At 41.1% G+C, this 27,314-nt stretch overlaps 2 protein-coding genes across 2 annotated transcripts in view; one reads left to right on the top strand and one right to left on the bottom strand.

Moving 5' to 3' along the window:
* The window catches only part of LOC126267066 (synaptic vesicle membrane protein VAT-1 homolog), a 266,094-nt gene that overhangs the window by 16,825 nt on the left and 221,955 nt on the right, over positions 1-27,314 (top strand). The window lies entirely within an intron of this gene.
* LOC126267065 (synaptic vesicle membrane protein VAT-1 homolog) lies at positions 769-25,458 on the bottom strand. Its single transcript, XM_049971910.1, has 8 exons — positions 25,325-25,458; positions 22,920-22,974; positions 14,020-14,094; positions 13,036-13,227; positions 12,746-12,956; positions 4,846-5,103; positions 3,455-3,699; positions 769-3,379 (listed from the first exon to the last, which is right to left on the bottom strand). The coding sequence occupies exons 1-8, from the start codon at positions 25,336-25,338 to the stop codon at positions 3,170-3,172; spliced, it is 1,260 nt and encodes a 419-aa protein (XP_049827867.1). The 5' UTR covers positions 25,339-25,458; the 3' UTR covers positions 769-3,169.

The following is a 27,314-nucleotide window of genomic DNA, read 5'->3' as shown; positions in this document are numbered from 1 at the left end:
AGCTTTCCGAATATATACGATCGCCGTCATAAATAATTGGCGTTAGAATTTTGCAACCGTCAATCAAACCGATGGACCGGTAACATTCACAGGGAACGGCACTCGCTTTCTTTGGAACTGGCATTATTACACTGTTCTTGAAGTGTGAGGGTATATCACCTTTCATTTTAACTATGTGATCAAAAGCATCCGTACTCCCCTATGTTATGCGGATTGACCATTAAATGTCATGAAAGCTGGAACCATCAATGTAAAAGAAGGTGGGGAGCTGTCAGTGCAAGTATTACAAAAATGCTTCGTGAAAAATGGTAACACCTTGAGGGAAGACTACCACTTTCTCGAGGCACTATTAAGAAAATCTATATAACTGGCGTTTGAAACTGATCTCAGAACATTCTAGTGTTGCCAACGTTCGTTTCTCGTAAGGACCAAGACAAAGAGAAATTATATACTTATTTGGATATGGTGTCTTCTTTCGGACATGTCGGAAAGAACGGACACCATATCGAAGTAAGTATATAGTTCTGGCATCACCGGCCATGACCTGTGAGGATTCACACATATTCCCCGAACTCTTACGGGACTTGGTAAGAATGTCTTCCACGAGTAATGAGAGTGTTGGTGTGGGACACGATGAATGTAGTGTGTGGTTATACAAGGTAAGAATGTGAGTCTCGTAGGAGGCGTGCGAGAGACAGTACCTGCTGTCGCGCTATCCTCTGTGCCCTCGGCGGTTCAGATGGATAGAGCGTCTGCCATGTAAGCAGGAGATCCTGGGTTCGGGTCCCGGTCCCAGCCCCAGTCGGGGCGCACATTTTCACCTGTCCGCGTTAGCAGCTGAAGGTATTAATGTAGTTCTAATTTAGAAAGGGAAATTAGACCTGGTACGGAGACGTATAGACTGTCATTTTTCCCTCGCTCCATTTGCGGTGGAACAGACTCCATCAGGAAAGGAAATCAGTAGTAGTAGTAGTAGTAGTAGTAACGTCATTGGTGCCCACCGCTATGTATCTAACGGTGGCTAGCAGAATATGTTGTTGAGTACTTACAGAGATGCAGAAAAGTCAGACCGTAAAATAAACGTCCAAGTTAGACGGCAGAAACTATTTTTAATTATCAAAGCAGCTGTATTCTCTAAACGTATGTGTCGCTGTTAGAACTATGACATATTTAAAAGCCGTGTTGCACCAACTAGAAGCTCTTATTGTATTCTGGCGGAGATACGACTAGTACCACGCTACCCATCATGTCGTGGATCGAAGTTCCTTTTCTACATTAGAGATCAATCTTTTTGCTTGTATCACTTAAGTACGGCACCAGTTAGGTGTTTACTTTCTAGTAGCCTTAAAAAAAATTATTTATTTACCTGCCTCTCACTTTCCTTCTCGTACATTAAGTGGAAATTGCATTCGGACATCTTGATACTTCTACTCTGGAGCTTAAGAGAAAGTAACTTCACAAGAATTCCCTCCGCAGGTTGTAGATGTTGTACTAAGGTAAGTAAATAAAACTTAAGCATTACGTTCAAATCAAAAATTTAAGTCATCGCTTTCAGAAGTGCACTATGTAATCGAAAACTTAAGGTATTCTTTCTCATTCTTTTCTACCTTCGGGGGCTAGATCCTCCACCATCTACTGAAAGTCTAGTAAGAACGCAATTTAGTGTTGACTGTGCGACATTATCAACTTAGAAAGAAGGCTGCGAATTGGAAATAGACTTATGTTTTTTTAAAAAATAGGAACTATAACAAACTTATGAGCGCAATATGTATCTCACTAAACGCCATCTAAGACATTTCTCATTTGCAAGTACTCTTAGGAAGTAAATATTAACTAATTACATCAATTCTGATACTTTATTACCCAAGGATTTTAGAAGTGACTTCATAGTTCCTTTTACTTGCGATAGGATCTCAATGCTTAATTCCAGGATGTTGCACATTGAGACTACTCTTCAATTAACTGTATTCTGTTTTCCCTTGCTTATTACCTTCTACCTTAACGAAAATTGTACTAATCTGTCAGACTAACAACTTAGTTCAAGGACTCGATATTAGGAATAAGAACACTCTGTATAAACTAAGTCATTTAATAACAATAAAGATTATGTCTTATAAGGAAGTACATTTGAAGAGACGTATAAAATTTGTCTGCCATTCTTAACGGCTGACGAATTTCGGAAGAGGTAGTATATCATACAAGAGCGCTAAGCCAGTTTTAAACTCTACACGTCCTCAGCATCCTTGTTATGCATGTAAGTATCATAGCATTCTTTTTACTATGCATTTTAGCAATAGCCTAAACATTACCTGTGTTTCAGTATTCATGTTTACGTTTCTGTTCGGTTTTTCATTCACTTAAAAATCGTATTTAAAATGCTGGAGTTATTCGACGCCTTAGAGGAATGTTTCACTTAGAACATATGGAAGGAGCAAGCAGCATAGTAATTATTTCGTAAAGAGTTTTGTATTTCTGTCGTTCTGAGCAGTTTCAAATCTTGGACAATATTGTTGGTCGGGAGTATAAACAGAGGATCTTTTGTGTTAGTGTTCCATGACTTGCAGCCAGTAGCTGATCCAGTTTGTACAAACCTTTGCTTAATTTCAGCAGAGACAGTTTATTTTCACAAACCAAATTCTGATCTCTCTCACCTTCATTTAAGTAAGCGCACAAGATAGGACGTAAATTGGTTACTGAAGTGACAATACCACACGGCGGAGCATCTCAGACGCTGGTGCTATCGAACACACTGAAGAAGACATTTAGCTGACCTCGTTTATAACCTTCTGTGATGAACTAAAGCTCCGTTGAATAGTAAGTTTTTTAGAGCAGCTCAGACCATTTTTTTAATCACGTGACTATTTTCAAGGACGTATGCTAAAGAAATGGGTATAGAATGTAGACTATTTTTCGTAACATTCACTTGTTTTAGTATTGCAAAACTTCAACCTTAGATTAACAAGGTTTGCACTATTATTACAATTGTTAAAAATCGAGGTTTTAGCATAACATAAAATAACACTGACGAAATTTAAGTTGGACTATCCTCCCAGATATAAATTGGGCTATTTTACCAAAACCACTTTTTCTAAAGTAATCTAAATTTTTAATAATACATGCGTTTCATCACATCAAATCTAATGTGGCCGATTCGTCGAAATTTCTGCCCTCAGCTTGCTTCAGGTGCTTTGGTACCGTCTTCGTGTTTGCCATTAGCACAGCTACTATTGTTAGAAGTTTCTCCTATTTTATGCGCAGCTAGATCATCCAGACTTACATGCGTGACCACTGCAGTGGGTGGTTCAGGCTCCATCTTTACTCTTAATACTATCTTTCCGCAATTGCTCCTTGTACACAACTGCCTAAAACCATCTTCGAACTGCAAAATGAGAAAACAATTTAAGGAGTGGACATTTTCCAGCATCGTTCTTGCTATGGTTGGTCATGTACTTACTCTTTCGAAAGGTAATACTACGTCGACGTGAGAACGTATCCTCCTCTTGATGTGGAGACTAAATATATCTGCAAGCACACGTCTTAGGCGATCTTGATCAGACTGCAGCAAACTTCCGATGTTGATGCCTGCTACACTGTAGTTACGACTGATAAGCTCTGCTGTAGGTATGTACGTGGTATCCCATTTCGGTTTCAGGAAGCCCCAAATTGATGATTCAGGATATATAGCTGTGTTATTTGAACCTGAAAATTCCATCTTTAACTTTCAGTAAATGCTTCCTCAAATTCATATTAAGTCTGAAGCACTTCATATTAATGTGGCAATAGTACTACACACAGAGTTAAATGATTTGTCATCAGAGGAACACCATGTTACTTACTAGTAAACGAGCTACTAATAATACCGTTAGAAGTGTTACGCACATTGTATTGCTAGAATATTTCCGAACTCGTAAAATTTAGCTTAGTATGCAAGTTTAGCAACAACGCTAAATTAATGATATATAACATCCCCGGACTTCAAAAACCACAAGAAAGAATTATTGACTCCAAAAACGGAGACTAGAGGAAAGTGATAAGTAAAATAGCAGAAAGTACTTTAGACAATGTACCTAAATGATAAGTTACTCTATTAAAGAAGAGAAATTTTACTAGTGTGACTTCGTCTTTGTATGAACGATTTGTATCCTACCACTAAACAGGCTCGATTTCTGCGCTTTGAACGAGTTGCCATTGTTTCTTATTAGAGGAGAACAAGTATGAGCATGAGAGTATCAACATTTGTGTGACACGCTCTTCACTGCAGGACTAGCTGATTAATAGCTAACGCACCAAAAGCGCCACTAAAAATAAATGCGTGTGTCTCTGTTTCGATGTTGCATTTTCATGTTATATGTACTTCAATGCACTCTGGACCAGTTTTGCTATACGAAATTTGGCCAGTAAACTGTAACCAGTAGGCAGCTTAAAGTACTTGTGTATTAAGTTACTGACCTGTCCCAGTGCCTCAGCAAGAACACTAGTGTTATTTTTGAAATGAGAAACAAGTGTAAGGCGTATGATGCACGATCTACCAGGTATATTCACGAATGACATCGACAAGTACACCAAGTGTCAAACGTGAAAGAGTCAATTAAGTGCATTGACGACCTTTGGAAGAGATTGCGATGCACTGGAACAGCGTACCGTAAAACTATGTACCTCGCAGACTATCTGTAGATTAATCCAGTTAATCAAGAGGAATACATTGGAGACACGAAGTGAATAGAGGAAATCACTGTTCAGAGAAGTTACAACTTTGATATCAGAACACAAAGGTATACTCTTCTCTTGTATGGAAAATCATGCAGAACAGAACACTCAGTTCACTGTATCTGTTTATACTCTTACCAATATTGATCAATTTCCCGCATGGTCTGAGAAGTTTGGAGTATTTTTCTGTGTAACTTCCACCGCTGCTATTAATTATGATATCCACACCACGAGGACACCGGGTCGCGATCACATCTTCATAGTTCTCTTGGTGTAGAAAAACGCGGTGCGTCCCGAGTTGTGACACGTTTGCGTGCTTTATTTGAGAGGCGGTTCCCATGACGGTCACAAGAGGTACGGTCCGTGCAAGCTGGCATACTGCTGTGCCGACGCCACCTACAATCGTAAGCAAACAAGCAACTAGCAACAGTGTTACACAAACGAACATGCAGATAAAGACAGCTCAGGACTTAAGCAACGCAACTGTGCTGCTATCTCGGTAGTATGAAGGGGAGACGTATCTAATAGGAGAGCAAAACAAGTATTTATGACGAAGAAATATTTTGTTACGAGTAAAACACTACAGCGTGGAAACTTAAATCCTCCCCCCAGTTGTCTATTGTCTAATAAAATCCGTGATAAATGTTTAAAGGGGACACAAGGAAAACAGAAAATCAAACTGGGAGCCGCAGAAAGACTTGCCAGAGAATGACTCTCTACACTTGGATAGAGTGAGAAACTGGTGGGGAGTGTAGTATTGTAAGTAAAAGAAGCCGGAAGACTATTAAAATTGAATATAAAAAGTGAAAGATCTGTTCGACACATTTACACAACACCTTTGCACAAAAAATTGCCCAGACGCAGTTCTGCACAGCCCTTGTGATCTACCTGTATCTACATGACTATTCTGGAAATTACACTGAAGTGCCTGGAATAGGGTTCATCAAATCCCCTTCATAACAATTCTGTTACTAAACTATCGAACAGCGCGCAGAAGAAACGAACACCTACACTTTTCCATGAGAGCTCTAATTTCCTCTTTTTATTACGATGACCGTTTATCTCTACGTAGGTTGGCGTAAAAAAATGTTCGTAGGAGACAGACTGAATTTTCATGAGAAGCTCCCCACAAACGAGGAACGCCTTTGTGTTAATGGTGTCTACCCCCAAGTCCTCTATCATGTCCGTGACTTTCTTCCATATTTCTCGATAATAGAAAACGTGCTGCCCTTCTTTGGACCTTCTCGATATACTCCGTTAATCCTATCTGGTAAGGATAGCACCCCGGTAGCAGTATTCAGAAAAAGGTCTGATAAGAAAAGCGTTGAGTAGGTAGTCTTCAGTAAATCTGTATCATCTAAGTGGTCTGTCACTGCAACGTAGTCTTTTGTTCGCCTACCTTATAACGTTTTCTACGGGTTTTTTCAAATTAAAGTTCTACGTAATGATGATAATTTAGCTGAGTTTACGGCATTTAGGTTTCATTGGTTTATCGTGTAACCGAAGATTAACGGATTCCTTTTATCGCTCGCCTGGATGGCCTCACACTTTTCATTATCTACGCTCAATTGCAAATTTTCGCATCAAACATGTATTACTGAAATTGTCATGCTATTGCTTTTGCTGTCCTGACAAACGACAGCATCATCTACAAACAACCTAAGATGGCTGCTCAGATAGTCTCCTAAATCTTTTATCCATTTAAGGAACAGCAAATAGCCTATGACACTGCTTTGGGGAATGCCATAAATTTCTGTTTCACTCGATTGCTTTCCGTTGGTTACTGCAACTGTGACCTCTGACAGGAAATTACAAATCCAGTCGCATAATTGGGACGATGTTCCGTAAGCACACAATCTGACTACAAGCCGCTTGTGAGGTACGGTGTCAGAAACCTTCTGGAAATCTAGAAACACGGAATCAATTTGAACTCCTTTGCCGATAGCACTCAACACTTCGTGTGAGTGAAGAGCTAGCTATGTTTTACAAGAACGATGTTTTCTAAATCCGTGTTGACTCGTAATTCATGTAGTTCGAACACAATACATGTTCAAAAATCCTGCTGCATGTCTACGTTTATGATATGGGCCTACAATTTAGTGGATTGCTCCTGTTGCCTTTCTTGAATACTTTTGTGACGTGTACTACTTTCCAGTCTTTGGGTACGGATCTTTCGTAAGGAACCTAATTGGTGTACAGTCTGGACCGGAAGACTTGCTTTTATGAAGTAATATAAGCTGCTTCAATACTCCGAGGATATCTACTATGTTAGTCATGTTGGCAGCTGCTCTTGTTTCGAATTCTGGGGTATTTATTCATCATTTTTGGTAAAGCAGTTTCACAAAATGTGTTTAGTAACTCTGTATTACGGGCATTGTCATCGACATAATTTCCATTGCAGACAAGGCATTGATTGCGTCTTTCGGCTAGCGTACTTTACATTCGAGAACAATCTCTTCAGATTTTCTGCCGGATTTCGCGACTAAGTTACGCTGTGAATACTATTATAAGCACGTTGCATTTAAGTCCGTGCTGAACTTCAAGCTTCTGTAAAAGGTTGCCGATCTTTAAAGTTTGGCGTTCGTTAAATTTGGCATGGTTTTCTCGTTGTTTCTGCACCAGTGTTCTGACCTGTTTTGCGTAGCGTGGGGGGGGGATCAGCTCACTTGTTTATTAATTTATTTGATACAAATCTCTCAATTGCTGCCGATACTATTTCTTTCATTCAAGTTACATCTTGTCTACACCTACACTGTTAACTTTGAGGGAGTGGAGATGAGAATTTATATCTGCTGTTTGGAAAACTGTTTCTCGTTTATTTTTGATGGGTTTGGGAGTTAAGGTATTCAGTCCCGCTGCGACAACCCTGTCAACACTAATCTCTGCATGCGTTTTGATGCTCGTTATCACCTGGAGAATATTTGTTGCTAAGATATCAAGTGTGTTTTCAAAACCTTTACTACCAGAATGGTCTCATTAACTAACTGATCGAAATAATGTTCAGAGAATACATTCAGCATTATTTCGGGCGATAATTTCTGCTTACGTCGGGATTTAAACATGTGTTTTCGCCAACATATCGAGGGTAATTGAAGTCACCAGCAACTAACTGCACTAGTTGGGTTCGTCCCTGAAATTACATTCAGGTTTTCTTTGAGCCTTTCAGCAACTGTATCATTTGAGTTAGAAGACCGGTAAAAGGATCTAATTATTATATTATTCCGGTTGCCAAGAATAAAGTCTACCCATAATAACGCACAGCGACTACATCTAAATTTCGTTACAAGTTGTACTACAAACCGGACACCGTCAACTGTATTTAGCCTTTCTTTCTGAACACCGTTAGGTCCTTCGCAAATATTTCGACTGAACTTACTCCGGCTGTGTTTGGGGAAGCGATTCAGTAATCTTTTGACCACAGGAAGTCGCCTAGTGCTACAACCACTTTGAAACGGTAGTAAACAAACCCACGTTGTAAATTCAGGTCAGTAAAGCGCGCATCGTGAAAGTGATATTGCGGCCTGTTCAGTCAGTTACCGTTTCCCTAATCTTTGTTAAACGCTGAGACCGAGGCGCTTTAAGGCAAGAAGGGTAGTAAACACAAACTTTACCACCGTATTAGCTTCCCCCACAGCAACATCGTTCAGTCATTCAACCACTAATGTGAGACATGTAACACTAGATGCCTAGGTAATGGAGTAGCCCACGGTTACCGCCAGCTGATGACAGCCACTTACAAATTATGGCTCGTTGCTATCTGTAAGGCAAAGGCAATTCAACAGTGGGTAGCTTGTTTATAGGGAACTGCGATGGACGCGTGGATCGAGTCACTGCACAACTATTTTTTGCATGATCAATAACGCCCCTACGAGTCCTATAGGAGCAATACGAAGCTCCAGAATTAGGGAGTAATAATACCTGGAAGAGCATCTGGACAGATGGCGCTGAGTGCTCTTCGGAAACAACATTTACAAGGTGATCAATGAAAAAGTGCGTGGAAGTGATCAGGTAGAAACGCAAATGGCAGGTGTGCAGTTTCACGTTTCAGCAGAAGAGCGTCATTTTCTGGACCAATAGCATTGATGGACAGAGGTTCAGGGCACCCTCTTTGCCTTGGGATGGCAAACTGCCTCTAAAAGGAGGAAAAAAAAATCTACATTAATCAACGCCGTGAGGATTCAAAGGACAATGGACACCACTGCACTAAAGACATATCATGTATGCCCACAGGACATGTGGCATGTAACTGAGAAAGTGTAATGATGACCTTTGGCAAAATATTCCGGAATAGTTCCCCATTCATATCCCCGGGAGTGAACTCCCAAGGGGATGGTGACCATGAGAAAAAGGTAGAATAACCAAACGAAAGGATTACGTTCTAAGAGTCGGAGCGAAGAATATCAAAAGTTTAAAAGTGGTAGGGAAATTAGAAAATCTTTAAGGTAAAATGCATTGGTTCAGTTTAGATTTAGTGGAGGTCTTAACAGTCAAGTGAAGTGGAAAGACGGATTTCTGTTCAGGAGAGTATACTGTAACAACAGCAGCAGAAAATTTTAACGGCAGGAGGATTCGTTATTTCTTTTAGGGTGCAAAAAAGAACTAGGGTCATACGCTCCAATCTCATAACCGTAGAACACAAAGACAAAAACAGTTAAAACGACTACATCTTAAGCTCTGTCGACAGAAAGAAAGACACCTAAAATCAGGGACTTTAAGAAAGGTCCATAAAATAAGCCATAGACAATGGAGATCATGAACTCAAGGTTAAATATCCTTCGACATATTTCTACGGCGGATAAGAAATAAAACGTGGTCGACAGCTAGCTCATCCTTCGCTAAAACAGCCAAGTCAGACGGAAAAACTAAATGAGAACGTAAGTGGTTAAGGAAAGGGCATTCCGTCAGGAAATTACGAACCGTCAGAGGTAGAGGACAACGCGTACAAAGTGGTGAGTGAGCATCACTTAATCGTCGATGGCTAAAAATACAGTGCCCAATACGCAACCTAGTTAAAAATCACCCCTCGCGGCGTGAGGCTTAATTGCCCAGAGCTTGTTCCCATGAAGAGAGAACCAGTGGTGATGCCAAAGTGGCACCACCTGCTGTCAGATGACAACACAGAGATAAGAGGAGGAAATGGAAGGTCTAGGAGATACGATGACTGTAGCCTTAGTAGCAGCGTCAGCAGCCTCGATTCCCGTCAGACCGAAGTGACAAGGAACCCACATAAACATCACAGTCACTCCATCAAGAGCGATTAAGTTCGTTGGATGGATTAAAAGAGGGGGAAATGGACCGAACTACGAGGTCATCAGTCCCTTGTTCCAAACAAAACATTGCCAAAAGTGTGAGAATAAAATAAACGAGACTGACAACTCAAAACGGAATGAAAGGAAAAATCACAATGATGAAGGGCAACAAAGATGTAAATGAACAAAGAGGGACAAGAAAAACCACAGAAACGCAAGAAACGGGATGAAGAAATTAAAAACAACAAAGATTTCCATGGCTGGCTTACCATAAGAATACAAAAGGAGAAGCGAGCCACTCTGCAGGACATTAAAACCTCTACCCTACAAGCACTAGCGTGGAGGACACAGAGGGACAAAGGACATATGCTAAACCTTAGATCCTATGATAAAACCCTCCCTCACGAGTAAAACGTAAAACTAAATCAGCCGATGAGGCGTTTTCAGATAAAATTAACGGCAACGAGTCCGGTAACCCAAGATTTCGTCGCTGGGCAGTCAAAGTGGGACAGTGCACCAGAATATGGGCCACTGCCAACCGGACGACGCACCAACACTCAGGTGGGTCTTCACAGCGCACGACGTAACAGTGGGTCGCCCAAGCATCTTCCTTCTCACAGATGCCTTCATTTTCCTATTTCCACCCATCCGCTAACTCCTCTGCATTTAATAAATGAATTCTCATTGCACTCTTAGTATTAGCACCCTTGCTTTTAATTTTGACCTTTCTCAAGGGAGGCAATTCTGACGTTGCGGTTGGTAATGGAAGCAAGACTGAAGAAACGTCAAAACACGTTAATAGGATTTGTCGACCTGGAGATTGCGTACGACACTGTAAAATGGTGCAATATGTTCTAAATTCTAAGGAGAATAGGGGTAAGCTATAAGGAGATACGAGAAAAATACAATATGTCTTACGGGAGCCAAGAGAATAATAAGAGTGGAAGAGCAAGTACGAAGTGCCCGGATTAAAAAGGGATGCACTTTACTATTCGATCTACACATTGAAGACGCAATGAAGAAAATAAACGAAAGGTTCAAGGGTAGGTTTGAAATTCAAGGTGAAAGGATAAGATATGAATTGCTGATGACATTGCTGAGTGAAAGTGAAGAATTACAGCATCTGCTGAATGGAATGAACAGTAATGAGTACAGAATATGGATTCAGAGTAAATCGAAGAAAGACGAAAGTAATGAGAAGTAGCAAAACGGAGAAAAGAGAGAAACCTATCAGGATTGATGGTCACAGTGTAGATAAGGAATACTACCACCTTGGCAGCAAAATAACCCGTGACGGACGGAGTACGTAGGATCTCAAGAGCAGATTAGCACTGGCAAAAACGACTTTCCTGGCCAGGAGTAATCTACTACAACCAAGGTCTTAATCTGAGGAAGAAATCTCAGAATGTGAATTTGGAGCAGAGCATCGTGTGGTAATGAAACTGACTTCGGAAAAACCGGAAGAAGAGAAGAGAATTGAGGCATTTGAGATGTGCTGCCACAGAAGAAAGTTGAAAATTAGGTGGAGCGAAAACGTAAGGAATGAGGAGGTTGTCCGTAGAACATGCGAGGAAAGGAGTACAAGGGAAATACTGACACGAAGAAATTACTGGATGGTTGGACATCTTAAGACATCAGAGGATAATTTTCATGGCACTAGAAAGAGCTGTGGAGGGTAAAAACTGAACGAAGAATTTGGAATACAACCAGTAAATAATTGAGAACGTAGGTTGCAAGTGCTACTCTGAAATTGCTTGCACAGGAGATAAATTCGTAGCAAGCGGCATAAAACTCGTCAGAAGACTGATGACTCAAAGAATCGTGGATGGATTTCTGACTCCACATTAAAGAATATATAGGAAAATCCGAAGGCTGTGCAGTGTTTGGAAAGATCTTTGTCATCCAGCCGTACTCTCGTCATTCCAGCAAAAGGTGAGTTTTTCCAAGACGATAATGCACACGCACAGTGTGCTCTCCTGGTGAACGTTTTCTTTCAGAAGACAGAAACAATCCGAAAGGAATGGTCTGTCATATCTACTGATACGAAGCAGATTGCACATGCTGAGGACCGTTGCGCTAATCCTTTGCACAAACTTTATGACATCAGAGAGTTCACAGATACACAGTTTCGTCGAAATATTTTGTTATTAGTTTATCTGTATTACTGGAATGCTGCAGGAGATCACGAGACCAGTAAGAGAAATTACGACGGAGATAAACGAGTGGCATACTCGTATGTAGAATGATCAGTTTGTCAAGGGACAGCGCTTACGAGATTGCTTCAGGCGTATTCTTTCTATAGAGCATTCTTAGATAACTGAAACGAATGTTAAGTTAAAAGAATGATGTTATCCAAAGTAAAATGAAGAGCTAATGAACAAGAAGTTAGTTTGCTTAAAATATGAGAGCTTGCAAAGAATATTTGAACAAGTCTAACTGTGCGGTTTAATATTCACAATATCATGTCATTTTCTGTACTTGAAGTTAACCATGATTCATTTTCTCCCTTTTTTTACAGTGTTGCCACAGTTTCTGGCTAATCGGCAAGTCTGGAAAAGTTCCCGTGGTTAAACAGTTATTTCTGTTCAGTTTAATGGTTTCCGATACAGGTTCATTCTTATTCTGTTTAGTAATTTACAGTGCGTAAATGCATGATGTGGGCAGAAAATAAGTACAGCTGGAGTTACTAGTTACACCTTTCTGTAATTTTAGAAAATATTTGGTAACGTATTTATGTGCATAAGATAGTGACCGAATTTGGATTTCCCTGTAAGTATTGATGTACTTACCTGCAATGGATTCCATAAAAACAACTTGCCCCTTTCGGAGATGACCAATGTCAAATAAACACAGATGGGCCATCAAGAAGTAGAGACCAATCCCGACAGCATCTAGCAACGTGATTGGGTCCGGTATGAGGAAGCAGTTTCTCTGTTTAACGTGGACTATGTGGCGGAAGAGACCGCCATGCATCCGCAAACATAGCACTCTGTGTCCAACCTGCAACAGCAGGCACAACCGCAAGGCTCAGTCTGAGTAAGCATCATTGTATTGTTGAAAATCTGTCAGTTCATCGTACCTTGAAATCAGTTACGTTAGCCCCAACGCGTGTAATGATTCCAGCGCATTCACTCCCCATGATGACTGGGAAGTGAGTGTTCCTTATGAGACCAAGGCGCAAGTAATTATCGGTGAAATTCATCCCGCAGTAGTAGATGTCCACCTCAACCTCGTCTGCACTGGGGGCTTCCGGGAGGGGAGCATTTGTCACCTGCAATGCAGAAGTTATTTCACGTTCGTAAACATTTTACAAACCACTTTTAATATGGTCATTGTAACACGAGTACATCAGCAATAAGCCTTAGTTTCCTTACGTATGTTGAAAGACTTCATAGTCACAATGGCGTTATTTCTTACAGTAGTTTAGAGCTTTCACTTCATATCGCTAACGATTAGCGTTAGTATTGAACAGGCCAGTGTCTGAAGTAGAATTACGTAATTATACATGTAACCACATTAGAGCTGCGTTTTGTGTTTACCATGGGGGGAAACGAAATCAGCAAAATAATTTTTTATATCTGCATTCATGCGATAATTTTCGATCTTCCGTGTCCCGGTATTCTTGAATAATAAAGCTAATTTAGAAGTATTTACAATTGTGTGTGTGGATCGTCTGTATGTGATATGTTCATTGTAGAAAACATAGCACATCCTTATAAAGTTGTCTCAGTAGAAACTTTATCAGATCTCCGAATCTAATGACTAAAGTAAAGAATATTATGAATAGAGGAAGTTAATAAACGTTCACACGAAAGGCTGAAGGCTTTCCCCAACTACATTTCGCTGCAAACGTGATTGGAAAAGATTTTATTGAACTAGTATTCGAATTTTTCACAGAGTTAGTAATATGCCTCTAATACAATACGCAGTACCTTTAATTATTTAAGGTACCCTAATGTTTAACGGCAGTAAAATTTCATCAATGTATACATAAAATGAAAACAGTTCAATTAATAACTGATGGGAACAATAACACGGATTTTAACTATAGGACGTAGTTTACCTTTATTCTATCAATATCTCCATGTCCAATTAACGTCAGAGATGGAACCACACGTTCTGAATCGGACGGACGTTTCTGGAAATTTAAACAAGTTTACATTATGTAACACACACTGTATGGTGGAACTAGTAAGTCGCAGAAAACAAGTTACAGGACTTATCAATAATATGAAATAAAGTTCAGGTTTAAGCTTCTAAGTGGGGAAAAAAGTGAATATTATGTTAGCTGGGAAAATATAATTTAACTAAAGGCGACAATTTGAGCACTATAATAAACGGAAGCCGAGCAAATAATAAAGATACTGGAAATTTTGCAACGATTTTAAACTGTTGTTGCACAGATATTCTTGAAAAACTGATAAAAGCAAACAATTTAGTCGCAGATTTGTTCAATAGACAAATTGAAATACGTACAAAAATGTAGGCCTAAGGTGATAAATTTTTTAAACTAACGTAATGACAAACAGAAGAGAAATGCAAACTCACTCTGTAGGAATACATACTGCCGGCAATATATCAAGTTATTCATTGCAGATACGAATTTCTCATTTAAGGCAAAGAACCTATCAACAGACTGATATTTCCGAAAAATTTTAGTGTTGTGTACCGTTCATTGGATTTACTGGCATAAGTCTGTGTTAAACTTTATTGGCAAAAAGAATTTTTGTACAGCTTGAACCTAAACAGATCGCTCAGCATTTAATTTGACTAGTTTTATCAGACGAGGGGAATCTCAGGTAGGACAATGATAGTAAATCTCAGGGCGCTAACGTCTACCGAGCAAACTATCAAAATAAAGGAATACCCGACGGGCGGCAGTTTGCTTATAATGGCCGTCATGTTCCCTAACGGCGCCGCCTGAGTTTCCTAAACAATAATTATCTGTGGGCATAAATACTGACAATTTTAGTATAGACAAGAAAACTATCTTATTCATTTACATTATTCTGATTTGTGGCTCTCCCAATAAAAATGTAAAGGAGCAGCACGACGTGTACATATTTGTCGATGATTCATGGGAGTCTAAGTAAGGAAGGCGTTACTAGTAGCTTCGAAATCGTTATAGGGACTGATGGTCTAGCGTACTTGGAAACCGAGGGGGCGTGGGATCGAATTCCGATGGGAATACGCAAATTTTAGTCTTTAATGCAACCTACACAGACCAACGACGTGAGAGTAGTTTGCCAGAGACGACACGCGGTGCGGATTCCACTTTAAAAATCTTATTCGGGTAACTGTGGGGGGGGGGGGGGGGGGTGAGATAGAGACATTCAAGCCACCGAAAGTGGCATCCAATAGACTGATACGGCCATTGAGCCACACGAAATTTTCATCAGGTAATTAGTAGCTGGTAACGTTGGGGGCCCTAAGTCGAGAAGGCAGAGTCAAATGACAGCACGTGACAAGAAGAGTCGAATGATCAGGTGGTAGGAGTGGCACAGGGAAGCAGACGGGAGGCGTGGGTAGATGAGGTCATCCGGGGGCGGAGTTGACAATAATGCAGAGGACTGCTGAAGAGCAAACCTCTCCGTCATGCACAACCTACCTATTGTAGCGTCTGCCACTGTATGATCCACGACTGAACAGTCCCCTGACTAAATCCACAACTCTCACACACTAATCTGATACGGGTCGCGAAATGGTAAGCAATACTGAAGAATCGATCGAACGAGTATTTTGTAAGCCACTTCATCCGTCGACTAATTACAGTTCCTTAACCCTGTGGGCCAAATGTCAACTACAGTAACATGTTTCAGTCTCTGGCCATAGAAACTGCATGGACATAGTGATTTCTCTAACAGTCTGCGCTCGAAGAATCTCCAAGCGCGACTTTTCTGGTTGTTCACGATGCATTATTCCCGAGCAGTGAGAGCTTGAAGTTTATTCTTTAACTCCTTTAAAGAGCCGCTAAATGGATATTCCTACTTCCACAAGCTGATACGTGACTGACTTGATGCAGTGTGTTTCCGAAGTAATGTTGATTGCTAACGTTTGTCGTAAAAGGAGGGAGTATTTTGACTGATGATGAAATTCTTGGTTAGGTTTTGTTTTGCTTTAGGGCGCAAAGAACCGGGATGATGCGCAACTAAGTCAAAATAATAAAACGAAGACAGAGCTAAAAACGACTATACGTCAGTCCCAATTAACATAAGACAGCTAAAATTAGGCACGTGCAAAAAGGGCTAAAAACATACAGAAACGGAGGTCCAAAACTAAGAATTAAATGGCCTTCGCCATATTGCTATGGCGGATACAAAGAAAGAACGCGGTCGACAGCCCGCGGGTCATATGCTAAAACGGCCGACAAATCAGACGGCAATCCAAGCGTGAGCGTAAATGTTAAAAAATGGGCATTCCTTCAGGAAGTGGCGGATAGTTAAAACTGTGTGTACGAAGTGGTGAGGTAGCGCCACTTAGCAAGTAACTTTGCCTAAAAAGGCTATGCCCAATACGCAGGGACGGCGGGAGACGGGAGGAGGTCGTCCAAGCAGCTGGGAGAGGCTTACAAGGTAACCTCCCCATCGCACCCCCCCCCCCCCCCCCCCGCCCCCACCCCCTCCGATTTAGTTATCAGTTGGCAGAGTGGATAGGCCTTGAAAAACTGAACACACATTAATCGAGAAAACAGGAAGAAGTTGTGGCGAACTATGAAAAAAATAAGCAAGCTGTTCAAACTGAGTAGTCCATGCACAACATAGGCAACATGAAGGACTATCTGAGCTCAGGAGCGCCTTGGCGCCGTGGTTAGAGTGAGCACCTATTGAGCGGGAGCTCCTTGGTTCAAGTCTTCCCTCGAATGAAAATTTTATTTACTTTATTTTCGCAAAGTTATGATCCGTCCCTTCGTTCATTTACGTCTCTGTTCACTGTAATGACTTTAGTGTGTTTTGCGACCGCACCACAAAACCGCGCGATTAGTAGACGAAAGGACGTATCTCTCCAATGGGAACCGAAAACATTTGATCGCAAGGTCATAGGTCAACCGATTCCTCCACAGGAAACCACGTCTGATATATTCTATACGACACTGGTGACTGTATGTGCGTCACATGACAGGGATATGTTGTCAACCCACCTAACGTACACGTGGCGAATGGGTAACAAGATTTTTCTACCTTGCTCGATTTAGGTTTTCTTGTGGGTGTGGTATCACTCCCAAAACAGTGATGAAAAGATTACGGACGGACAAATAATTGCCTGAAAATAAAAACTTTTTACTCTAAGGAAGAATAACCAACGACCTCTCGTTTCTCAGCTACTCACATTAAACCACAGGACCACGACGCTCCTCAACTCACATTCTCATTGATGTTGCCTATGTTCTGCATGTACTACTAAATTTGTAAATTTTGCTTATTTTTTCATAGATCCACAAAACTTCTTCCTGTTTTCTAGATTGATCTGTGTTCCGTTTTTCAAGGCCTATCCACTGTGTCAACTTATAACTAAATCTGAGGGGGTGCGATGGGGAGGTTCCCTTGTTAGTAAGCCGGAGCTTATTCCAGTGAAGGGAGGACCATTGGCGATGCCAAACGGACACCACCTCCCGACAGACAGCCATACAGAGATCTTCGGAGGGGTTATAGACATTCGCGGGCTGAGGTACGAGGACTGCAGCCATGGCAGCAGCGTCAGCAGCTTCATTTCCTGGCCGACCGACATGATCAGGAACCCACAGAAACTTAACACTGGCTCCACCAATTGTGAGCAAGTAACTGTTTTCATGGACCCGCTGCGCTATGGAATGGATGGTGTACAGCGCACTTTGACTTTGAAGGGCCCTGAGCGAGTCTGGGCAGAGGACTCAAAAGGCTGTGTCGCCGGATGTACTCCGTGGCCTGACACAGGACGAAGAGCTCGGCCGTAAATACTAAGCAGTGCGCCGAATGCCGCTCGCCAATAACGAAGGCACACCCGACCCCACGGTCAGTCCGAGAGCCATCGGGGTATACAAAGGTACTATTGCGAAGTTCCATGCGAAGGTCGTGAAACTGAAGGCGATAGACCGAGGCTGGAGTAGTGTACATAGGAAACGAATGAAGGCTAAATTTAACATGGACCGCTTCACGAAGCCAAGTTGAGTAGGGTTCACACCCACCGGAAAAGTCGCCGGTAGTGTGAAGTCAAGCCGCCGTGGCAAGTGCCGAAAGCGGACTCCAGGAGGTAACAGGAGTGGGAGGCGCCCCTTACTGACGATCAAAGGAATCATGAAAGGAGGCACCATAGGATGGGTGGCCACGCATGGTAGACAACTCGCTGAGGAGAGTCACGGCGGTAGGACAGTAGTAGTTCAGCAGCTTCAGCATACAACCGGGCTGGTGTAAAAGGCTCCTTTGACCAAACGGATGCCACGATGGTGGCTAGTGTTGAGACGGCGAAAGAGGGATGGGCGTGCAGACGCATAAACAAAGCACCCATGGTCGAGTTCTGAACGGACAAGGAACCGGTACAAACGGAGGAGGGTGGTTCGATCGGCAATCCAGAATAATTATTGAGGATACGTAGGACACTGAGGGAGCGCGTACAGCGGTCTGCCAGGTAAGACACATGGGAAGACCAAGAGTGTTTCCTATCGAAAATGAGCCCCAGGAATTCATAGTTTCATTGAACTGGAGGGCAACAGGGTCAAGATATAAAGCTGATGGGAGAAACCACGTGCGTCGCCAGAAATTCATATGAACGGTTTTGGTGGTGGAAAAGCGGAAGCCATTGTCGATGCTCCAGGAGTAACGATGATCAAGACATTGCTGAAGACTCCGCTAAGCGAAACAGGCCCTTCGAGAACTGCAATATACGGCATAATCGTCAACAAAAAGGAAGCCGGAGATGCCCGGCCGGATACAGGCCCCTATAGGATTAATGGCGATGGCAAAGAGGACGAGACTCAGGACGGAACCTTGAGGCACACCGTTTGCTGCATACAGGTGCCCGACAAGGCAGAACCCACATTCACCTACAAAACTATCTTTAAAAAATGCCTGAAGGCAACAGGGCAGGCGACCACGGGAGACCCACGTGGAAGAATACGGAGGATTGCAGTTCTCCAGCAGGTGTCTTAGGCCTTCTCCAAATCGAAAAACACGGCCACAGTCAGGGATTTCCGCAGAAAACCATTCATGACATGGGTGGACAAAGTAACAAGATGGTCAATTGCAAAACGCCGCGCTCTGGTGAAATTCTGAGGCTTCTTGAATTCTCTGGTTACGAAATTGACAACTTTTCTGAAATCGTTGACAGTATTTCTGAAAAGCACGGCATTCTGCTTGAAACATTCCACCTTTTAAGTAGGAGGCGCACAAAGGGGTCTAAAACGTTTACGACGTCAGGGGACTGCAGCAGTCACTGTGGTCCGAGTGGAAAGTGTGTGTTCTTTTCTTTGTGTTCGAAATCGGTCTTGAGCCTGAAAATTTACACAGGAGAGCGTCCAATGAGTGTGGTTTGTGTGCATTTGCAGCCTCGGGACTGACATAAAAAGCTAAGGAAGCGACATGAACAGCTGTCCACAATGGTGGACATGTGCACCACGTAGTAAATATTCTTCCAATGAACCTTAGGTTGGAATTATTTTTCCGACAACTACCAGTAATTTTAACTGTTAGTTTAGTTAAGATCGCTGCCTACAGCCACTCTTATGCATATTACGGTAGTTATGATTTTAGTGAGATAGCCAAAATATTGCCGTCTAACAGTATTGGGTCTATTCATCTATATGCGAAATACGCTAGGCTTATACACGTTCAAGACAACTGGATAACTGACTATGCACCAATTTCTGATCCTCTGCATGTCTTCTTGCATTTTTATGCACTCTTCTGATGTTGCAGCCTTAGGGTAGACAGCAGTATCGCCGGGAAGAAGTCTCACGGTGTTTCCTAGCTTATTCATCAATATTGTCAACAATAACGACCCTGCAACACTGTCATGGCGGTACGCCCAAATTACCTTTCCTTTTACTTATTTCGTCCCTTTAGCAACATAGCGTCAACATGCAAGTATGTAATAAGCCTAGCTGGAAATTCGGTTTGCAACTGGGTAAGCTTGTATTTTGTCCAACAACGCTATAATAAGAGAGCCACAAGAATTCCAAGCCCCCACAATAGCGAATAAATGGCCAAGACAATCGAAATTAGCTAATGCAAGTATTTTCACAGCAAACATCAAGAATGAATAACGTGCACAGGATTTCACAATGTACTTTTTTTGTAAAATTTGACTTTGTTGAATCAATGACTAAGCATAATGTTACGACAGTAAAAATGTAGACAAATACCAGTCAGCTGCAGCCTAGATATGTATTGATATTCATGCAGTTGGACTGTTAAGTTCGTATGTGCTGGTTATGTTGAGGCAGACTTATGTTGGGACAAGGACAGTGGCCAAAATGACGTTAGAGCCGCGATATACTTTTAGGAAACAATGCAAAAGTAAATATTGGACCATTTGCTAATACACGGTTTTCCAAAGTATGAAGTAGGGGTTTTGCTTACTTTTTATTTGTCTTAGGAGTACAAGGCAGAAGACGAATAGGTAACATCGGTTTGTTTTTGAAAGCAGTGACTTAAATCCTGTTTCTGTCTCAATGACTCAGGTTTCAAGTATTTGAACACTCACGCAAGGTTAATGCAAGGATTCTGAATGAATGTGCTTTATGCAGAACTTTATTCACAACGCTCATTTACTTGCTGCTTGACATAAGACATGGAGTCAATCGAATATGCTAACAAAATCTTACTGGAATCCTTTATTTTACATCGAGAAACAACAATATTGGTATACTAATTATTTCATTACTGAAAATTCACGTCTCAGAAAGACCAGATTTCAAAATACTGTTGTCTCATTTGCAAGCACTGAAGTACAGCCAACTGGAAATTTTGATACTGTTGCTTTTCTCGTTCTCCAGAACAGAAGAAGCAACTGATCAAGGGGACTTGGCAAGTCCTCCGTAGAAAAAATCTTGGCGATGTAATTTAGTGGGAATGGTCTTTCCTTCAGTTCCTTTACTACGAAATAGGAATAATGAAAGTAAGAGCGGAGTTACTTTCTGTACAATAAAAATAGGGAAAAGTTTCAATTTTTACGCACATATTTGCTAGACAAGGATACATGTCAGCATATTTATATGCTTACTTGTAATTTCTTTTTAACTTTCGTTTACAACTTATGAAGCAGCGTTTAGGAGCTGTAGCCAGAGGCAGTATAGTCTTTCACGATAACACAAACACTACAAATACGTAACTATATTTACGATCGTAACATGCAATATGATACCCCAGTTTATCTTATCTGCCACTAGTATGACGGAACACATATCTAACTGCTAGGCTAGTTTCAGGTAAGCAATAACTTGAGGAAATTGTCACAGTATTACTAGCACTCGAGCTGATCTTTTTTCGTCTGGCGTATTTGGGGTGAAGGTTGTGTGCTACTGTGTTTGTTAGGTGACAAGTCCATTTTATTGAGAGTTTGAAAATGGAACGAATTATGCCCCGTAAGGTTTTAGTTTACGACCTCTCTAACATGCACGAAATGTCTCTTACTCCAATACTACAATTTTAGGTCCGCATTGGTATTTCAGTCTTATCAATTAAACTATTGGAACATAATGGAATCTCAATGACGCGGCTACATCTCCAGCGACGATATAAACTGGTCTTAACCAGTGTCTTGACAAATTGAAAATCTTATTTCGAGGAGGATAAAAATAAAGACATAAATAGGTAGGCGAAAACTGTCTCCGTCTTACAGCACTAGGACACAGTTGTCATTTCAAAACCTCGTTCAGAACATGACTTTTAGCAAATGTTATAACAGTTTATGCTCTGCTGAAGGTCAGGAAACTATAGCTTCATTCGTGATAAATTACTGATTCACGGGGATTGGGTAACGGGATCACACGCCAATATAACGTTGGCATAATGAAGATAGGAGAATTAAACAAGCAATGAAGGAAGTCACTGTCTTGAGAAGTTTAGCAAAACAATTGACTAACAGGACCTCCACCCAGACCCAAGGATCAATGAATAGATGTGTCAATGTCTTTATGCTAATACTTGAAAATATCAGACTTATTGAGAAAGGCGAGTTTTTGCAAGGGACGTAAATTAACTTTACAATGAGCAATGTATAAAAAATAATTGTCTAGAAATTGATTGGCTTCACTGTCTGTCCATCAAAATGTCACCTTTGCACCTCATCTGGGCCTCTATGTTACAGTTCAGCTCGTTATCACCACTTTAACAAGAAACTTATGACGTCACAGTCAAAGCAGAACGGAAATATGACCGTCTTCAAATTTCGTTAGTGATCATTTCTGCCACAGCTATATACGTCGGGTAAACATACGATGTACGTCTCCACGCTCAAGATATAAACAAACCACACGAACAATATTCAAGACAAACATACAAACACCACCATCACAGACGTCTAGTAGTACGTAAGAAGTGTCACTTCAACAAATATGCTTATTAATGTAGTTTTACAGTAGACGCTGATTATACCAATTTCCGGGGTTTGCAGTTCAAATCTCAGACTGACAATCCTGAGTTAGGTTATCTGTAGTTTCCCTGAACTTTCAGGCGTACGCTTAGGAGGCTCCTTGACAAACATTTAACTTCCACTCCACGCTGCCCATATCTAATGACTTAGTTTACAGCATAACCAGTCTTTTCTCCCACATCCACGACTGCGTCAAACAACTTAAAAGTTGCACAGCCCTTCGCTCTATGATAACACATTTTAGAATTCGTAAACCATATTTTCCACCCTTTGTTGTAGAGATGACTATACGAAATAACTATACGCTACATTATATTCATAGCATGAAAACATAACATGAAAAAAGAGACCACTTACATTAAGAGTTTATTCATGAAGAAGAAAACAACTTAAGCTTACCACATGCGGCGCAGTGAAATGTAGAGGTGAGCTATCTGTCATACTGCGCAGTATGCTGGAAAAAGAGAATACTTTCATACTGAAGTGTTCCAGTTACGTATCAAACTCAATAAGACGAAAATACTAGTTACAGGTTAAGGATTTGTGAACATGCCTAAATGCACAAAAAGTAACATATCAGAAAATTGGTCATATTTTATAAGTACTAATTAGATAAATGTCTTTGCTCTACATGGAACTATTTCCAGTGCAGTTGTGTATTAAATTTTTTATGGTCCGGTAAACAGCTCCGTAAGTCCTTCAGTGTTCCACGATACCGTAGTCGCTGGGTTGTGGTATCTCTGGAATCTTAAGTCATTTATGGTAGTAACGGAATCGGTCCCACGCGCCAAGCACAATGAAGCGTTCACTACACTACTGTAAATTCGTGCTTACGATCTCACACTGACGAAAATTTGAGTTTTAAGGTCGCAACACGCGCCCCCAACTACATAACTGATGGACTGAAATTTGATGTGTGTAGGTTCTACGACCGACCGACTTTCCTTGTCGGTATGTCTGTCGTATAGGACCACCAGACAACCGAACGACTCTTCCCCCCCTCCCCCTTCCACACCATGCCGAACAAACTCAAACTGTGCCATGTGTGGCGTAGTACCAACCGACCGTCAAAAATACGTCTTTAGTCTCTGCTCACGGGATAAATGCTGTTTTAATCTACACAACACTGTGCAAGGCGGAAAAAACTTTAACAGTTTTTGGAGAAATTTTGAGACTGCAGATGTCACTGGGACAAGTTATGCGCGTACGGCAATAGAGATGCAAGCATCGAAGCACTTTTCTCGTTTTTAACGCACCCGCAATGGTTCGTGTAGCACAGAGACTATAGAAGTCCGTCGACATCCAGCGGCCCTGTTATGTTTTATTTCAAAAACTTACCGGAATTGTGAATTTAAAAATCAAAATATCGACATTTAATTGCCATTAATTCATTAAATACAAGAACCTTCAACATCGCAGCGCGTCAGTAATCTTTGGTTAATATATTAAAAAACTGAAAACCCGCCTCGATTTCGAAAAAGCTAGTGCAATCGAGGTGGGTTTAGTTTTTTAATCATTAAATACACTTTGTTCTTTGGTGTAAGTGTTAAAGTACAATCTGTAACCATTGCATGGAAGAGCAAAGGGTGGGATTTTTTTTCCACTTCTAAATGCTTAATTTTCTTATGTATCTTGTGTTTATTAGATGATGTGCGCTATCACCGTGTGTAGCCTTCTTCGAATTTGAAATGAATTTCTGAAACTTACAGTTTATCTTTTATGCAACATATATAAAGAAATTAATAATGGCTACGCGAACATCTTACATTCGGTTCATTTTGCTTCACCCTGATGTTCTGCCTCCGTCAACTGTCAATCACGTTGAAGGTTTCAGGAGTCATTTTAGTTAATACTTATGGGGCTATAACAGCAATGAATTTGGGTCCTCTTAACTTCTGGCATCAGCTAGAAATGGTAACTTACAACAGCCTCTCCCGGTCTCCTCCACGACTGTATTATTTTGCATTAAGTGTGGTTAGATGATGTTGAACAGCTCCGAAATTCATGTTTCATCCGTTTTTAAACGAAAATCATCGGCTCCCAGCTGCTCCAGTAACAGAATGTGAGTAAACTTCTTTCCTTGCATGAGCCACTTCGTTCTCTACAGCTCCCTGTCGGCGTTTTTTGCCTTGTTACCCCTAAGACAGTGGAGGCAAAACCTCCGACTATGTGAAACCAAGCGGGATCTCGCTAACATAAGCAATGAACTTAAATCCTAACAGGGGAGCACCGAGTGCAATCGGTGGGAACGAGTGTAGGCTGCTAAGAAATTTGTCTGTCGGTCGGTCTATGGGCCAATAAGTTAGTGCGTCTGTAGGATCCCTTAACGTAATTTAAGATACTGAATAACTTTGATTGCGACCTGTGTGTTCAGAGATCATGCACACTGCCTTTTTCCTAATTAAACAATTTAAATTTTTCTTTTTAACCAGTGTTATTGCGATAACAAGATTGAGGATGCCAAAAAACTATGCGAGAGAAAGTTCAGAGCGATTTTTATCAGAGAAAGGAAAAAAAATTAATCATTTGGGAAAACGCCACACTTCGAAAATGACTGACATGTAAAAACAAAAGGGATGTGCTATAAATCTGCACGTTGACAGTCAGTGCTAAGTTGAGATTTCTACTTAACAGCAAGACCTTTTTTTTATTACACGCGACATGTGACTACGTTATGAGTACTCGTATTACAACCTCCGTGTCATCCATCTTACATAGTGACGACACTGTTACCTTAAAAAAGCCTGGTCTAATGAGAGATATACCGTAAACCAAATAGAATCACATATTCCATGTTGTTATACCTTGCACAATACATCTATCAGCACTGCGAGCTGGCTACGAACGACAGCTGCGCCTGCTATGCTCCAGCTTTCGTAGCAGTAAGCAGCGGCAGGCGATTAGGTCTCCTGCCAGTGTGTCGTCTATAAATAAGGCATAGGACTGGGGCACCACCGGGACGTAATCAGCTGTGCAAACGGATTGGTTGGAATATCACGTGACGCGATATCGACGCTCTTCTACGAAAACAAAGTCCACAGAATACGGAAGAATCTGCCCACAGATGGTTTCAATGAGGTTACCACTAGCTTGTTGCCGGACAGCAGATGTAAATAAACAAGTGTTTCATTTGATACGAGAGCATATTCGTGTATTGAAACTTTTACTGGACTGAAATTAATTCGACATTTTGCAGGAACTGGTTTATAAGTTGCAGGCGGATGTATCTGTCGGTTTATAAATCGATCACTTTGTCACTTTCTTTTATCGTCGTATTTGTGTGACTACGCTTATTTTTCAAGACTGTTACGTCTACTGACTTCGAAAGTTTTGTTTTCCCCCTTTTTAAGAAACGGAAAATTGATAAATGTCTGTGAAAAGAAAAATGAAATGATGAAGAAACGAATCATTTATTTTGCCCGAACTTGGGAGATCCAAACTTGGCTGAAGCGTGGAAGATTCTGTTAACAGTTTTTCATTAAGGTCTTACACAGTTATAGCAGATATCCTGTAGATGCATTTCGTTCCAGCCAAGAGTCTTGTACCTAAGAGGAAACATCGAGCTGACAAAGAGAATTCGAGTAAGACCAAGTGGGTGGTTTTATTACCTAATGGGAAGGTAATTTCTCGCTTTGGACACGAACCCTTCATTTCAAATATCAATATACTGACACTATTATCAGTATAATTATAATTACTATATATCGACACAAAGCAACTGAAATTAGCTGGTTCGGATGTCTGTGCATTCACCCTGATTAAAACTCTCCACTGTTGCTTTAAATCCCGTCCATGAATACCATAGTGCTTTCCTACCGAATAAGCAGTTATTCTGTATTTTTTGCCCGCAGGTCGTGGTCTCGCGGTATCGTTCTCGCCTCACTATCTCGGGGTCCCGGGTTCGATTCCCGGCGGATTCAGGGATTTTCACCTGCCTCGAGATGACTAGTGGTTGTTGTGCCGTTTTCATCATCGTCATTCATCCCCATTACGGTCGGAGGAAGGCAATGTCAAACCATCTCCGCTATGACCTTCCCTAGTACAACGGTGCGGTCTGCCGCATCGACCCCTAGCTCTATCAAGAAGTATGGGCCTTCATCATCATCATCTATATCTTATGCCATTGTTGTCGCATTAAAAAGAAAACCTTAATGACTATGACTGCACTGTTTAGGATGATCTCCTCGCAAACAACTCCCGGTTGTTCAATAACTAACCATCTTAGTCAGTACAGATAAGGAATGACATAGTTTGGCAAGCTGGAGCATACAATATCGCGTTACCTCCGTCGTGCTCAATTTCTTATGAGCTGCTTCTATACGTTCCAGAGGCAATGTTATTCGCATATGGTAAACCGACACGAGTCACAATATTGAGCAAAGCAATCAGCGTAAAGCACTGTTTCATACTGGTAACACAAATCACCTGTAGAAGGATAAGGATGGAGCAAGTAGAGACGTACGTGCAAGGGGATTAGTTTGTATTTTGGAGAAATATAAGAACACGCGAAGTAATGTTGACATACGACACAGCTTACAAACAGGTCAAGGAAAAGAAAACCCACATTTATAACAGTTAGATCTAGAAAAAAAATTATTGACAATGTTAACTGGAATACACTATTAATTCTAAAATGGAAAGGCGAAAGTTCAGGAAGTGAAGGGTTTTCTGCAGTTTGTACAGAAACCAGACTACAATTATAATAGTCGAGGGACGTGAAAGAGAGGCAGTAATGGAGAAGAGAGTGAGAAGGTCTCAGTATGTGAAACTGAAGAGAAATTTTGATTGAAATCA

This window comes from Schistocerca gregaria, chromosome 4, assembly GCF_023897955.1.
Source record: "Schistocerca gregaria isolate iqSchGreg1 chromosome 4, iqSchGreg1.2, whole genome shotgun sequence".
In the NCBI taxonomy this organism is placed as follows: Eukaryota; Metazoa; Arthropoda; class Insecta; order Orthoptera; family Acrididae; genus Schistocerca; species Schistocerca gregaria.
This window is presented reverse-complemented; position numbering and strand designations above follow the sequence as displayed.

Coding starts and splice junctions, on each gene's coding strand:
- LOC126267065 (XM_049971910.1), bottom strand. Junction 3,700..4,845: donor CGGGAAATTGATCAATATTG/GTAAGAGTATAA, acceptor TGGAATTTTCAG/GTTCAAATAACACAGCTATA. Junction 3,380..3,454: donor TAGTATTACCTTTCGAAAGA/GTAAGTACATGA, acceptor CTCATTTTGCAG/TTCGAAGATGGTTTTAGGCA.